This window comes from Zingiber officinale, chromosome 1A, assembly GCF_018446385.1.
Source record: "Zingiber officinale cultivar Zhangliang chromosome 1A, Zo_v1.1, whole genome shotgun sequence".
Taxonomy (NCBI): Eukaryota; Viridiplantae; Streptophyta; class Magnoliopsida; order Zingiberales; family Zingiberaceae; genus Zingiber; species Zingiber officinale.
The window spans coordinates 131,044,395-131,061,597 of record NC_055987.1 but is presented as its reverse complement, the minus strand read 5'-3'; the positions used below and the strand labels follow the sequence as shown (position 1 = coordinate 131,061,597).

The following is a 17,203-nucleotide window of genomic DNA, read 5'->3' as shown; positions in this document are numbered from 1 at the left end:
TCGAGCCTTCCTTCAGCGCACACTATTCTTCTCCCCTACTCACCGCCGAACTGAGAGTTTGGAAGAGAAATGTTGTTGTACTTTCCAAAGGGGCCAGAGGCGTCTTCATCAACAAGAGATAAAGTAAGAAGAGGTTTTTCTTTTGTATACTTGTATTTCCTTCTTGCATATGTTGTATCTTGTTGTGTGAGTGTTGTACGATGTTTCTCCACCTCCAGTAGTTACAAAGGAGTATTTTTCAAAGTGGAGAGCGTGTCGTGTGTGAATTCTTGGATTAGTCATCTCTTCTTGAGGTGGATACCAAGTAAATCCTTGTGTTAGCATTGTAAGTGTTGCTTCGAGTTCTATCCGCTGTAAATCAACAACACCGAAGCAAGCAAACGAAGCACGACGAACTATTCACCCCCTCTCTAGCTACAAATCGACCATAACATCTTTAAGATAGCACAACTGAATAGCTCGGTCGAGCAGTCCAACCGATCAGAACTTCGGTCTGATTGGTCAAAATGGGCGCTCGGTCTAATTGAACTCTTTGATTAAAACCAATAAGCCAAGTCAAGGAAGAGTCCCTAAGTACATTCTATATGCCTGATCGGCCAAGAGACTGTCGATCATATCATGGGAAATGCTCTGACAGTTTGTTAGGTAAGCGGGTTGTGGGCCCCCTAGCCCAACAACCTCATATTTCTTTTTGACGTTTTGTGTCACGAAAGATAGCGAATATTCTCTATGCAAGATATACATCAGAAGTTTCCTATCTGCCAAATGCAGAGATTACGGGTTCATTTTGGGAAAGGGGTCAGAGCATCTTTATGGCCTGTCCTTTGCTGGAAATATTTTGAGATTCGTGTATAGACAAACAGTAACATTATAAAATGGGGTCTCCATCTACAGGCATAGATACGCTCATATTACGAGAGACTACGCAATTTTTACTGTTCATTCATATTACTATTCATCATCTTCTACCGATCACTGACTTGAGCGTCAGAAGATCTATGTTGGAAACCCCTTCCCTAACTCGATCACTAACACTCCTCTTGATACATAAGAGTGCTTCAAAGTTATCTTTAGATAGTGAGGATTTTTTTATTTCGTCAATATCCGAGTCACGAATCCAACATTTCATCTCCACTGATTTTAGATAGGATTAAATAACAAAATTATATGACTTATAAACACAAATCCACGTTGATTACACTAACATCACTGATAATAACTAGCCACAAATTTGATGGCAGAATTCAACGAAGTGACACTGATAAGCCCAGATTCAACAAGTGGACAGTGATATTTAACTACAAATTCAACAAGCAGACAAGCAGGCAGCATAGCCACAACCTGGGGTGGAGTTTCTGATGGCCAAAGGCGGTTCCCAACTGGTGGAGACGTTCTTGAAGAGGTGAAGAAAATATAATTTATTATTTCTCATTGTTTTAAAGTTCTCAATTCATATATATATATATAATCATTTAGTATTTATTTGTTGAAATTAAAATCATATAATTTTTAAGTCTTGTTATTTAATTAACAGGTCGTATAATATCAACTTTAATAAATATTCATTTCAAATATTGCTTATAATTTAATTATATAAAAAGAAATAAATCATATAGAATCAGCTGACCACCATATAAATATCGACATACAATACATATCAATGGTCTCAATATGAAGTGAACAACTAAGTCATATACAGACTAACAGTCCCTCACCGATAGAACGCATATAATAAACATTATGCATGGACGAACATATTATCACATAATATGTGGACAGTCAGATGCTTGGGATCATGGGCGAACACTATCTTAGCAAAATATATCGGTGGTCTAGTATATATATATAAGGCTATACTTTAAAATTCTATTTTATTCATTTATCACAATTATTTAATTTTTTTTATCTGATCGATTAGTCAAAATGATCGATTCAAGTCAACTTTACGGTGCATCCTGTTAGTTTACTAAGGTATCGTAGAAAAATTTACAAGTAAAAGTTATACAATATAAAAATACAAATACCAACAATACACAATATCAACAGTCGAACATATCAAACAAATCTAGAACACAGTAATTTACAATATTTATTTAATTTTTTAAAATAAGTTTTCACATCTTAATCTCTATATAAATAACATGTAAATAAAAAATAATATCAATCATTTATCCATCAATAATTTAATTATTTTAAATCTTTATTTCATTATTTTAAATATCATTTAAATTCTTTTTTACAAAATTATATAAACATATACATATATATAATTAATTTCTTTATTTATTCATAAAAAAAATATAATTATTTAAGAGTCAAAGTATAGATATATCCGTTTTTATATATAGCTAAAGTTTTATGTGCCCAAAGTATCCTTAAAATGATGGAATAGTTAAGGTATGAAATATTATCATATAAAATTTTGACGTCAAAGTATATCTTTTCTCATATCTTAGCTACTTACATTAATAATTAATAGTTATCCTTGATTTATCTGTTAATCTAAAACACTTAAATAAAAACAGACGACAAATTCAAAGATGGAGCTAGGTTTTACTGTACTCGGGCTTTAATCGGGGTCCACTCAAATACCACTTTACTTTATTAATTATTCCTCCATATTTTTTAAATTTTTAAGAAAATTACACACTATTAGCTCGAGTCCAATATCGCCATCACATCAGCCCGTAGTCTTTCTATCCCGAGTAGAACTTAATTTCTAGCTCTGTCATTGCACGTGCCGTCAGATCACCAGGCTCAACCCGAATTAATATCTAAAATATAATAGAACAATAACTTAAATAATCAAAATACTAACCATGTATAAAATCCAACATTACTGCCGCTAATTATAAGAAATAGGGCAGCAACTAGGTGCTGCTGGTTGTGGGCTGGAAAAACGGCAGCTCCTAGGTGCTGCTGTTGGAGCTGTTGGAGAAGAAAACAGAGGCAGGACTGCTTTTTGTTGTTGCTCCTTAATGGAGAAGAGGAAGATGGAGCAGAGAGCTACTATGCTTGAGAAGGGGAGGGCTGTTACACTTCTGTTTTTTTTTCCTTTTTTTACCAATAGATAATATAGGAGGTTATGGGTATCCGAGTACGAAGTGATAGTTAAAATTAAAGTGATATGACAGTCAAAGTCAAAAAAAAGATGACAGCCAGTATATCACTCTCCATAGAACTTTGCTCTTCGCCCAACACTAAGACTTTTCGTACGAGGACAACCAGCCCATGAGTCGGTCGTACCTAGGGGGCATAGTGTCCTATTCTTGCATTAAGACATCTATTATATATCTGATCATTCGATAGTCGACCAAGTTTAAGGGATGACTGACCTACCACAAAGTCGGTTGAAGATATGTCCGATCAAAATAAGGGGATCCAGCTTCCCACTCTCAATGCAAGTCTTTTATCATATGACCGGTCGACTCTACTGTCGGTCGACCTATGGATTTTCTCACATGTCATTCCTCCTTCATATAGTCGGTCGATAATAACTCTGGTTAGATTTATACAGCTCAGCATGTTCATTGCTTATGCAAATACAAGATAAGTGTAAAGCAATTTTTCTTATAAACTCGGTCGGACTTCTAGATCTTATATGGACGATTAACTTAAAGTACTGATCAAATATCTTGAGATTCAATTCCTCATTTCTCAAAGATAAGTATTTCAGTATATGACTAGTTGATCATAGAACCGACTGGACATAGAGGACTTAACTTCATATTACTTCAATAGCAAATCCCCAGCATCACCTAATGTATAATCGAACGACTTAAGGGAAGGACGGTTATATAGTCAACTGGTTTAAAGATCCGGTCGAGATACACTTAGTAGACAACATGATCAGAGAATCATAACAACCTGTCAAAATAAGAACTAATTGTCAAAAAATATTTCTATATTGTAATATGAGCATTAACTGGAATCTTCTTCGAAGGTAACTTTACACTTTTCATTAGCTGACATATTATGACAATATATTCCTTCAACCACTCTATTAATGACGTAAGTTATAAAAGAGATGTACATATGGGTACTAGAAGATTTCCTCGGGCGGTGACTATATATCTCCAAAGATGTACGTCTTTCCTTACCCGACAACCTCTGACATTCGACATTCTTTACCACCTCATGATTATGGAGGTTATGAGAGGTGATATATAAAGATAATGCTCTCCATTGGCGAGGTGCAAGTCTTACTGTAGTCTTATTTACGCACACATTTTAATATTCATCTATCCATTTTTCCGCTTAGACACCGTACTAATTTGAACGTCGAAGAGCCCATGCTAAGGAACCTTCTCCTGGTTTTGGCACTGATATTTTGTCTACTCTCTTTGGTGTGTATAGAGAAGAAAAAGATATCCCTTTTTCTCCGACTCACGGTCTTTTCCTAGTCAACCGTACAATCATCTACCCAAAGCACCATCACTCCAACTTTTAGATAAATAAATGGAGAAAGAGGAGAGGAGGAATAGGGGAGAAACCAATCTTATCGAGTGCTTTCTTTACCCCCTTTCACTTCCGTCAATAAACGATCCAAACCAAAAGGATCATTTTCTTCATGCCTATCGAACTCCACTGGCCCTTCTCTCTTGCTACCAGATAACCTCTCAGAAGCACCCGTGAATGCCTTGTCAGGCTTGAATCTTTCAGTCTTCAGGTCCTTCTCAAGCTGCTTGTCTGCACCTCCATACATATCTGCATCAGCGTCTATTTTGGGTCTGCGTAGAAAGCGTGGGCTGTGCAGTAAAGACACCCTTATCGCAAACGTTGTACTGATAACCATGCGCAAACCTAGAATCTATTCCTTTATCTCTGATCATACATGACCTCCTTGGTACGTCCAGCACCGTTATTAGCCATGCCAAGTGCAACCTGTTCACTAATATCACGGTCCCTATACCTAGTGATCTTATTCTTTTTCCCCATTGCAGCATCCCTGCTCGCCAACCTTCTTTCGCGCTACCTCTCACGCCTCCGCTCTTCACGAATCTTATCAGGCTGCAGCCGTTCTTCTCTTTCCTCCCTAGTTTCCCTCCGTTGTTCTTGAGGTTCTCCCATTTCAACATCATCCAACATAGCCTTCTCCGTAGACAAGGAGCAGCAGGTGCTGGAGCAATACCGACTTTCTCTGAGCTGGTGCAGGCCTTGCCTTTTGCGCCAAGGCACGAAGCTCTTGCTCCTTTCTTTCCTTCTCTTTCAGCGTCAACTCCTTCTGGACTTTTGACCTCAACTTCCTCTCTTGACTTCTGCTCGGCTACATACAAAGCCTTAGAATGCTTAGCAAAGTTGTCATTGATTTGAACGTCCTGAAGACCCCTACCATCCGCCGCCAACCGCTTGTCCAAAGGAATTGTATAACCTTTTGGGGTTTTCCAATTTGAGATGCAAGGAGGAATCTTCCAGTCCTGTTGATCCTTCACTGTGACAGGGCGTGGTGGGGAATGAATCGCTGGATCTCAGGAAAGGCCAGTAAGCAAAGCCACGAGCAATCGATTCAGCAGGACGCTAATTCTGAACGATTCTGGGAGTTAACAACAATAAAGGCAAGAAAAAGAGGAGAGGTGGGGAAGAGAGTAATGAACTTTTTTTTTCCTTACATCTAACCAAAGAAAGAAAAAATCATCAATATTTTCTTATTAAAAGATTTATTGAAGAATGATTTATAAAAACAAACTTATTTATACAAAAATAAGAAACCTATATAATGAATTGACCAACAAATGAAGCAAACATCCCACCAAAGAAGCGTAAAATAGCAGCAACTTGATCAGCACACTATCAAGCCACATCAAGCACTAAATTTGCATCTCAACATAAAAGTAACACCATGCACCGTCTTGCCTGATCATGCAAACTTCCAAACTCTTGTGAAATAGAACAATTACATTAAAAGACCCACAAGGCCACAATCAAAAAAAAAAAAGCACAAATGGACCACAAGTTGACTGCTTGAATCCTGGGGGAGAGAGAGAGGGGCCAGGAGCATCCCTGGTGGATCATTGCCCAGCTTTTAAAAACATAGCATTAAGGCAAAATCCCAACTCCAGAAAGCAGCTTACTGATTAAAAATAGAGCAAAGCCACTTAAAATGCCCCAAAAGCAAAACTAACTCCTACCTCAATCCATGAACTAACAATTCCATAGCAAATTGTCAACAAGACAATCGATCTAGTCCACCTCCCTATGCTTACAATATTCCTAATATTGCTACTACTACACTTGGGTGCTATATCTATTGATAAGAGCCCTTTTTAACTTAATGGAGTATTGACGAAATCATGCCTCCACTTTGAGCTTATTCATTTATCTTCTGAGAGTAACCTAGCCTTACTTGAGGTATGAGCACATGTAAAGCCTTGGAGTGACATCTATGGGACCATCGTACCCCCCAACTGCATAGAGAGCCACCGGGATAGTGGAAAAAGTTTGAAGCACCAAAGGGAAGCACGAAGGAAAAATTTTGTTTTCTGTGGAGGAAGTACTAGAAGTTGCAGAGCCAAAAGTAGGGTGTTCATCATCTTCTTCTACTAGCACTAGCTCAGATGTGTTAAGCACTAATGCTACATCTTCCATGGCACGAGACTTCCCTGGAATACCCCTCCGTTGGAAAGGTTTAGTCTTCGATAGGTTGAGAACCAATGTGTTGGTAGCCTCTAGCCACTCGACAACCAATCCTTCAACTTCATCATAATATATCCGCTTCTCAATCTGTTAAAAAAGAGAGAGAGAGAGAACAATGAGAAAGTTTGGATAAGAAGTGCGGTATAGGTGAGGTTGGAATTCTTACAGCATAACTGTTAATGTAAATTGTCATGAATCTGGGTCCTAATGCCAGAACCCTAGCACTGGAAAAGAGCACCTGCAATAATGATGGGAAAAAAGCTCAAACATAGATAGAAATGGAGAATAACTACTTATTAGTGTTTATATGTGAACATGGCCAATGATCTGCAAGAACTAATGTGAATCCCCACCAGTGTATGCAAAGATAGCAGAAGCACAATCATTTTGAACAATTTTAGATTATGAAAATCAAAAGGTATTGGTTAATATATAAAATTGAAAATATAATCAAAACTATGTGAAAGATTATATCACTGATAACATCTAATCTTTAAATTTTTACTAGATTTCGCTCTGATACCTACAACCCTAATACATCAACTCGTTCAAGACATGATTCCTTACTTGACTCTACATGAACCTTATCCCGCTTGAGTTTATGTCCCCAACATTTGTGACAAACACAGCTTGTTCCTGTGAGATGCAACATCTTATCCATATGCCTATCATTTCATAAATGGCTTATTCCCTAGTCGAAGCCTTTATCAAGAAATGGTAATTACTAGGATACTAGTACATAAGAGCAAAATAGAAATTACCTCCCTCTTCTTCAGTAGAGTCCAAAGGTACAGCTCCACTCCAGCTCCCTCAGCATGCTTGCTAGCAAGCTGTCTCTCATTGCAATATGAAGCAATTTCTGCAAGCATTTCAGACCCTGGAACTTTATGTTTCAAAACAGCCAAGGATAACGCTTTTCCACCTTGCTCAGATTCTGCAGCATCCTTATCAAAGAGAAGGCCGGTAAAGAATCCATAAGCAATTTTTTGCTCAGGTATTTGTTCATTGCTAGCCGTAACTGAAGTCTGTATTAGCTTCGCATAAATATTTTCAGCTTCAAGTATTGCTGATAAAGTTCTATGTACAACAATATCAGGATATCTTCGCAATGGAGAAGTGAAATGTGTGAAATGTGGAAATGATAGCCCATAATGAGCCCATTCATCTTCCTTGCCCCTGAAATCTCTAGAACAAACATAGGATGCAGTCTGCATAGCTTTTGACGCATAGGAGAGAACAATATCAAACAGAACTGGATCATTTCTTAGTTTCTCTTTGATTTTAGATAATGAGAGGTACAGTTTGCCAGAAGTTGAAGCATCCAAGTCAAAACCATGTTTTGCACAAAACACTTTGAACTCCTTAAGCTTCCTTAAATTGGGCTCAGGGTGCCTGCGAAGCAGAGCAGAATCTGGCAAAACCCTAGAGATAACCTCTGCAACTGATTTGTTAGCCAGCAACATAAACTCCTCAACAAGAGAACCAGATTCTTTCCTCTTGTCAAGAAAACTATCAGATGGAGATCCATTCTCATCAAACAAGATAGCAAGCTTAGGATTCTCAAGCTCGAGAGCTCCTCCTCTGAATCTAGATTCCCTCAGTTTCATAGAGATAACCTGAAGAATTCGAAGAGAGTCCACAACATCCTTCCATTCAAAATGTCCATGCAATTCAGGAAATAATTTCTCAAAATGAATTAGTCTATCAATGCCAAATCCTATGTGCATGAGATCATCTACATTATCATAAGATAGTTTGCAGCAAGAACAAATCACTGATCGGCCAATCCAATGTTGCATGATGCTGCCAGAATCATCAATTTCCCAAATAATTGAGAAGGCAAGCCTATCAAGACCCGGTAAAAGTGAGCACACTTCTTGAGAAAGTTTCGAAGGCAGCATTGACAGTTTACATTGTGGAATATACACACTGGTTGACCTCACTTGGGCTTCAGTATCTAATGCTGTATCTGGGAGAACAAAGTATGAAACATCTGCAATGTGAACACCAATTCTGAATGTTTTATCAGATAACTGTTCTACGGAAAATGCATCATCCAACTCCATTGCAGAAGAAGGGTCAATTGTAAATGTGCACATATTCCTAAGGTCCTTTCTTATTTTAAGTTCCTCCTCAGGGACCTTCCAAGGTAGATCTGGAAGACAAGCCAAAGATTCAGCAGAAAAGTCAAAATAGTTTATTCTATGTTTGAACAATATAGCACTCATTTGTGCCTCAGTTTCCCCACCTTGCCCCAACATACGAATAACTTGGGCTTTGGGGCAAAGGCTTTCTTCATTCCAGTCATCTACTCGAGCAGCTATTAGTTCCCTTTCAATTGATAGATCGCCATTTTTAAGCCTGTCCTTTGCACAATCTGGAAGGCTTTCCACATTAACCACCATCTTTGGGAACTTGGAATCCAAAGGTATCAATTGTATATAGTCCAAACCAGCTAAGAGTACAGGTTCCTTACTTTTCTTAAGCAATTGGTCATTACTCTGCCTTCTGTTTTCTTCCCCTTCAGGAACCCATGGCTTCAAAGCAAGAAAACCAATCACTGCATCACGTCGAGGAGAGTTCCGGATGATGGACAATACCCTACCAGTAGGACGCTTTGACTGATTAGAACTAATCATTGCACATATTCTCTCTAAAGCAATAGCAGCTTCTCTGTGTTCCAATTCCCAATTTTTAACTGAATTTGACAGTTTATCACACACGACGGATCCATTTTCAAAATCACTAATAACAGCTTCAAATAAACCACTGTTTTCATGATTATGGTACCCATTGTCTGAAGGGAGAGTATTAGTACTGGGAATAGAAGATTTGCAGTAGAGATCAACTATTTCTTTATGTACATCATTATAGTCAATCACTTCTCTGGCCTCAGTTATATTGTCAACACCATCTGACGGAATAAGACTACTACGAACACTTACTCCTTTCAACTTTACCCAATTTGCAACAGGATCCAACACAATAGCAACAATATCACCTTCTATCTAAAAGAAGGATAACCATTAAAGATGAGTCTTTCCATGAATCTTGAAGGTAATATACACATGAGAGATTATTTAGTTATTCTATGTACAAAATACAACACACAAATCTGAGAAGATGATTCATCAATCAAGAAAAGAGCCTAGGGATGCACACAGAATTTAAATCAACAATTACAACTTCCGACTACTTTGCAGGTTAAGATGTAAAGCAATTAATTGACAAAAGGTAGACATACAGGAAAAAAAAACCATGCGCTTGCCAGATTTCTAAACAGGATTCAGTAACCTGTGAAGAATGAAATTGATGGGATGACCTTTTTAGATAAGTAAGTAAAAATACCGAACTTCTGTCATAAAAGGAACTGCATATAATGCTACTGCATAACTTGAACATCTAACATCAGAAGCATATTAACAGCAATAAACGAAATCCTTAACAGATATAATGACTACCAACTAGATGCCTCTTAAAATTTTGTTTATGATTTGACAATTCACCAAAACAATCCATGACACAGACCAAAATTTGACTACTAATTGTCTTCTAACCAATCAGTTTAGGTTGGATAACCAAAATACACAATCGATAAATACTTAAAAACATAACATTAGAGGGCATTAGAGGGAGGGATCCTATGAATCAACAAAGATGAACTAATAATCATTCACATAGCATATCCACATTGCTAAACTTCATTTTAATCTTTATCTGAGCTTCCAACTGATGGTGCAAAAATGGAAATCAAATGAAACAGAAGCCTCAATATTTAGGTTGTTGGTTGGAAACTGTGAAATGGTCTAAAATAAACATACCGCTCTATTTTGGGCTGGAACTCCGTTGATAAGAACATCCACAGGTAGGCCATCTATGGTACAGTAGGCCTAAAGCAAAGAGAAAATAATTTCCAATAATGAATCCCACGATGTTTGAAATTTTAGGGCAACTTTTCAAAAACAAGTGCATGTTCATCACCTCAAGCCGATTGTGTGCATTGACACGAAATGTTGCTTTAAACGCTCGACCCTTCTGTGAAATTAAAATAAAAAAGAAAAAACAAGCGATTGAGCACCATGCTTCTCACTTTAATTCTGATCCCACTTTACAAAGTCAAAAGTTTACCTTGATCGCTTCTTCAACAGACATATCCGACCAATGCGGATCAAAATATTTCTTTGAATTGCCCGATAGAGCTGGCCCTCCAGAAGGAACTTCCTCCACCGGAAAATAGAAACCTGGAAAAGGACAGGATTTTGAAATCTCCCCTCTGTCGGCAGCACCGGATGCAATATCCAAGCCTAAAACACTGCCGGTGCCATTAAAATGCATCGTCGGCAGTGAATTGAAGGCGATTTCAGATGCGTTGTTAGGTGCAGAACCGATTATGCCACTCCACTTCTCCGACCCGCAAGCTGCGTCCACCAAGCTGCATCCTGCACCTTCCCAACCACCCCAACTGGCATCAGACAAGAAGAAAATCGCCGACAAAATCCCGTCTTTAACTCGCTAGGAAATAACTCTGGAGAAAAACCGATGATAAAAAGAAGCCAACCAGGTAGCATATCCAGGCTCGGCTTGGTGGGGCGCCGATTCTGCCGCCGCCGCCGTTGCTTCTTCTCCTTATCTACTTCCTTCGCAGCAGCAGCAGCCGCCACCTGCTCGTCCAACGCTTTCATGCCTCGATTTGAATCTCACCAGAGAAAGGGCACCAAAAAAAACCCAAATAAAAGGACCGGAAAAGGGAGAGAGAAAAAAAAACAAGAAGTTCAAGAAGGAGGACAAAGGCAACAAACCCTAGATCTAGAGATTGATGAGATCAGGTATAAGCCTTTCCGATAACGGGAAAAAAATACGGGTTATCGGAAAGGAAGATGGGTGCAGTCGAAGGAGAAGGAAGATTAGAAAGAAGCAAGGAAGTAGTAGGAAGCGATCGAAATCTCGAACTTCTTTCTAATCGCGAAGAAGGAGAGGCGGAAGCGATGAGATGATTGGTCGGCAAAGACAAATGCGCCGACTTCGCCTTCCGTCCTTTTCCTTTTCCTTTCCCTTTCCCTTTCTTTTCTGTTCTTTTCTCCCCTCCCCCTCCCCTCCTTCACACACGTCTCCCTCGCCTCTCGCGTGACGCAGAAACTACCCTCAGATGGCCCCGACTTGGTTTTCCTTTCGTGTCATATAGGTATTGGTCATGTGTAAGGCTTGGGTACGATAAGAAAGTGGTGTATAGGAATCCCTATCGGCTAGAGAATTAGCGTGTGGCTGTACTTGTTGCTTGTACTACCGATTTTTTTTTTTTTAAACCAAGGCCGGTCGAAGCTTGGAGTAATAATTACAGCAATAGAAAAGATTATTATTATATATAAATTATCAATAAAATGTTGTCTTATAGCTGCATAATTTTCCAATAAAATCATAAAATTTAAAATTAACTATTTATATGGTGTCAGAATTTGTTGTTCTACCGCAACAATTTATAATGCTAAAGTTTATTTTCTCAAGTTCATGTATAACTTTATCGTATATTTCTCATTAAAATTATGATATATATTTTCCTGTCATTTCCTCCCTAAAAATATTAATCTTTTACTTAAATATAAATACTTGCCGAAAAAAAAAAAAAGACTACACCGAAATCACTATCAACAAACACTTTGTTACATGCATTGATAAGGAATGTTATAGGCGGATCTAAATATAATGTGATAATTAGAGTAAAGATGACGAGATAGTTAAAGTCAAGGGATTATGATAGTCAAAATGTTACTCTTAATCAGGCTTGGCTCCTCGTCTAGTGCTAAGATGCTCAATGTAAGGACGACCGACCTATGTGTCGGTCGAACCAAAAGGGTTTATTGCTCCTTGCCTATATTAAGGCACTTAGCATATATTCGGTCAACCATCATCCATTTAGGTTTAAGAATGGACCGGCCTACCATAAGGTCGTTCAGGAATATATTCGTCCGAGTCTCAATGATCTAGCCTTCCACTTAAAGCACAATTTAATATACAGCTAGTCACACATATGGACTTTCACTATTCATTTCCTCATCCTCTTGTGTATAGGTGGATGGGTATAAAGTTGACTAGAGTTACAGGACTCTGTGTTATCCAAGAAACCCAATCGAGTTCATAAAGCTCAAGATATTGCTTTACCGGCCAAGGATAGGCCTCCAGATATAAGGATAATCGCTGAAAGCACCAATCAAGTCTCTTGAGGTTTAATTCTCCATTATGTTGGTGCAGGGTGTACTAGAATCGAACTTGAGTATTGATGTTATCAAAGGTTCAAGTTAAATCTTGTTATGATCTAACAAGTTAAACTAAGTGTGTAGAATATTTACTCGACCGGGAAAGTCTTAGCAAATCGTGGAAGTCAGGCAAAAGCCCAAGTGGATCGAAAAGATTTAACTCTTAGTAGGGAAGCTCGATAAGTTTGGAGGACCAAAAATCGAGAGAAAGTCTTGGTGAGTCAATCCGATGCTAAGCGGCAAAGTCCAAACAGGTCTGGAGGACCAATGTTTGGCAAGTAGGTTGAGGTAAGCAACTGCAGAGTAGCAACAGTGAGGTCGTGTTCCAGAAAGGAACAAAACCCTAGATCGCTGATCTAACTGAAGAAATCGGGAAGATTTCTAAGTTAAAATTAAGACAGTTCTACTATATTTTACTACTCATGCCTCTTATATTACTATCCTAACTTTGTTTTACAAGAATGTTATGTTTAACACTGTTTTACAAGAACCAGCCAGATCGGTCGATCGAATCCAGGGATCAGTCGACCAAACCAAGTTGATACAAAGTAGAGATCAGCTTGAAAGCAAAGTTGGTAAGTTGATTGATCGGTCGACCGAACCAAGTCGACGTGGCATAGATCAAATCGATCAAAAGAAAAGTTAGAAGCCAGTCTGATCGGTCAACCGAACACAGGGATTGGTCGACTGAACATTAAATGCAATTAAAGGCTCATTGATGGAGAATCTCGGCGAGCAAGAAAACTGCACCGATCAGTCGACCTATCAAGGGGATCAGTTGACTGAACATTAATTGCTTATAATTGCGCGAAGATCATATCTCGGCGAAGAAGGAAGTAAAGTAGTTTAGTTGATCGATCGGAGGTTTAGTTGACCGAACCTATCAGTCGGCCGAACGGTTTATCAGTCGACCGATAAATACTTATATAAGCAGAGCTCGAGGTCCGAGACAAGGTATCAATTTTCAAGTCAACTGTGTTCAAAGCTCCTATTCATTCTGTTACTCTGTGCTTCATCTTCACAAGCAAGTTGCTCCATCCATAAGTACCGACCGAGCTTCATCTTCTACCTAGTATCGGTATAATTTTAGCTAAAGCTTACATTGTTTTAATTTCCAAAAGATAGTAGTGAGTTGCTATCTTACATTCTTCATATTGTACGCATTGCTTCTTTCCAAAGGATTTCAGAAAGAAGAGTTATAATGGATTACTCATCGATGCAATCAAGAATCGCGGGTCATAGAGTCGGAGCCGACATAGGCTCCAAACCAAGTAGCCAACTGAGTCATCTATATTGCTTTTACTTTTATATTTCATTGCTGCTTTGATATTTGTTTTACGAATCAATATAAAAAGAAAAAGTTTTAACGAGTAATATTCATCCTCCCCTCTATCGCTTCACTTTGATCCTTCACATTATTCAAGAATAATATCCCTACATATGGTCATTCGGTCAAATAACTGCTAGGATCTAGGGGGCTTGGTTTTCTATTTTACTCCACAATTAAACCTCATATGTCATGTGATATATATCAGGGCATCCTTAAAAGTCTAGTGTCCCTACGGGATCCAGTATCTCACCTACATATCGATCTGCCGCTACAAAATGTAGTCAGTCAACTAAAAGACTAGTTAAACTGCCTTAACTCAAGCTATCTCAAAGGTAAGTATCCCAGTATGTGTCCAATTGGTCATGGAACCAACCGGACCTAAGGGACTAACCTTCGTATTGCTTCACTAACAGAAAGGCCAGTGTGATACAACACATGGTCGTCTGACTTATGGACCGGGTGGTCTTATTATACTAGGAACTCTACTCGTTCACTACTCTATCAATACATACCAAGACGACTAATCATTCGACCAAGATATACCCAGGAGAAAACAGTGTCAGAGAATCATAATACCTTATCAAAGAATAACAACTGTTTGTTAGAGAATATTCTCCTATGTAATATGAGTATCCATTAGAACCTTTTTCGAAGGTGATTATACCTCTTCTATCAGCTGACAGTATATTCCTTGAATCACCTCATTAATAGTGTGACAACTTCTGACACTCGACATTCTCTACCACCTCATGCATGATTATGGAGGTTATGAGAGATGATATATAAAGGGGGGCCCTCTCTATTGGGAAGGTACACTTTTAGCACATATTTCACTACGCGTGAACTCTCGTTGTTCAACTACTATTGCTCTTCCTGCTTAGACGCTATACTGATTTAAACATCAGAAGACCTTCACCAAGGACTCCTTCCCTAGTTTTTGGCATTGACGTATGTCTGCTCATTTTATTGTATGTAGAGAGGATTTTTCATTCCAGTGGGAAGGATATCATGTCCAATTTAAAGTCTTCGTCTACTCAACATTCAAGTCACCTGCCCAACGCATTATTTTAAACTTTCAGACATGATCATATTTGGCGATGTTTGTGGAAATCTTTGCTTGAATATAAAACTCAAAGATAGAGGAAGTTGGACGACTCACCATGGTTACCTTGACACAAGAGGAGCTAGAAATATTAATCAACACCTGAGTGCAGAAACTAATGCGGCAACAACAACAAGTAGCAACTGGTGGTACTTTTCCTCACAACCTCGCTGCGTTGACAACCAGCCCTCATACTGAGCGAGGGGCCTAGGTGGGAGGTTCAACGTGTTAGTTGCTACTCGGAATACCATTTTAGTTTCCCTGTACAAAAATTTTGTACAAGCATAGAACTATCCTAGCTACCCATGTACTCTACTGAAGTTAAATTTGGATTGCAAATAATGCTTAACATTATTAATCCAAATTGTCCTTCAGAAGTTAAACTTGGATTGGAAACGATACTTAACATTTTTACTCCAAGTTTAACCGATGTGATCTTCCTAAGTTAAACCATATTACAGAAGTCAATCAAATATCTATTTCAAAGATCGGCTTCCAGGTTAAACATGGCAAGGCACTAGGCCTTCTTGGGTATGAGATCATCCACCACTTCTAAGACAAAGCCTTTCAAAGAAATCAGATATTTAACTTCTTACAGTAAACTAGGTTTAACTACAGAGAACTCAATAGAAACACAATATCGAAACATGAAATTGAAAAATAAAATTGATAACAAAACGATAACCTAAAACCGATAACCTCTTGTGTTTGGTTTTTCAAGATCTATACAAAAGATGAACTAGTTATGATGTGGAAACTAATAACTAGTTATACCTTTTGTAGTTTATAGATCTCTTGATCTTCTGCTGTATTCCTCTCCTTTTCTTGGACGTCGTATGGGCGACGATCTTCCAAGATGAGATCCACCCAAACTTCTTCCTTTGCTTCCAAGATTCGGCCACCAACTAACCTCCAAGGGATGCTAGATAAGAGAGCTTCCTTCTCTCCTTCTTCTCCTTCAAGCAACTGGCCACCAAGAGAAAGCAATGCTTGATGCCGCCGCCCTCTAAGAGAGAAACAAAAGGAGAAGAGAAAAGGATAAGGGTTGGCCACCAAAGGATTGGAAGAGAGGAATAGAAGATGTGTTATCTCATGAGGCACCCCCTCCATCTCTTTTATAATCCTTGGTCTTGGCAAAAAAGGAAAGTTTAAATATAATTAAAACTTCCTTATTTTACTTGCCAATGACTAAAAAGGAAAGTTTTAAAATAAAAAATTAAAACTTCCTTTTAATGCTTATCATGGTCGGCCCTACACATGTGCTCTAAATAAGGAAAGTTTTAAACATAAAATTAAAACTTCCTTATTTGTTTCCGGTAAAAAATTTTTAATAAAAAATTTTTATTTTAAATCCCTTGTTGGTTATAAAATAAAAAATTTTTAAATTAAAATCTCTCTTTTTAAAGCATGTGGATGGTTACAAAAAATGAAAGTTTTATCAAAAAATTAAAATCTTTCTTTTAACTACAAATAAGGAAAGATATCAAACCTCTCTCTTAATCCTTTGTAGAAAACTATAAAAGGAAAGATTTTAAAATTTTAAAACTCTCTTTTAAAACCATGACTTCCACAAAAGGAAATATTTTAAAATTTAAAATACCTTTTTATATTTTATGTGGTCGGCCACCTAGCTTGGGTTCCAAGCTTGGTCGGCCACAACTTGGCTCCATCCCTTGGCTTGGTCGACCCTAGCTTGGGCTCCAAGCTTGGCTTGGCCGACCACAACAAGATGGGTAAGAAGCTTGACTTTAAGTGGATATAAGACTTTATAAATAAGAGGCTACAACAGGGACCGAGAGGAGGAATTGGTTTTGGTCCCCCGATGAGCTTGAGCTTCCCGTGTTCGCCCCGAACACCCAACTCAAGTTCATCAATAATAACTCATAC

At 38.2% G+C, this 17,203-nt stretch overlaps 1 protein-coding gene and 1 pseudogene across 2 annotated transcripts; both read right to left on the bottom strand.

Annotated features, from left to right (window-relative positions):
* Positions 1–4,446: 4,446 nt before the first annotated feature.
* Positions 4,447–5,801, bottom strand: LOC122002983 (annotated as a pseudogene).
* A 53-nt stretch (positions 5,802–5,854) lies between these two features.
* Positions 5,855–11,693, bottom strand: LOC122033489 (DIS3-like exonuclease 2). 2 transcript variants are annotated; one of them, XM_042592529.1, is made up of 7 exons: positions 11,192–11,693; positions 10,762–11,078; positions 10,615–10,668; positions 10,455–10,523; positions 7,395–9,641; positions 6,800–6,871; positions 5,855–6,720 (listed from the first exon to the last, which is right to left on the bottom strand). In XM_042592529.1, the coding sequence occupies exons 1-7, from the start codon at positions 11,313–11,315 to the stop codon at positions 6,340–6,342; spliced, it is 3,264 nt and encodes a 1,087-aa protein (XP_042448463.1). In that variant the 5' UTR covers positions 11,316–11,693; the 3' UTR covers positions 5,855–6,339. The 2 variants fall into 2 exon arrangements, with proteins under 2 accessions (XP_042448463.1, XP_042448471.1); XM_042592537.1 differs by having other exon boundaries at positions 10,762–11,072.
* Between the last annotated feature and the right edge of the window lie 5,510 nt (positions 11,694–17,203).

Bases quoted from the DNA above. Each gene is read 5' to 3' on its own strand.
- LOC122033489 (XM_042592529.1), bottom strand. From the start codon at position 11,315: ATGAAAGCGTTGGACGAGCAGGTGGCGGCTGCTGCTGCTGCGAAGGAA. The intron at 9,642-10,454 runs GTATGTTTATTT...TCCTTCTTTTAG, and splicing joins TTCCAGCCCAAAATAGAGCG to ATAGAAGGTGATATTGTTGC. The intron at 6,721-6,799 runs GTAAGAATTCCA...CTTTTTTAACAG, and splicing joins TTTACATTAACAGTTATGCT to ATTGAGAAGCGGATATATTA.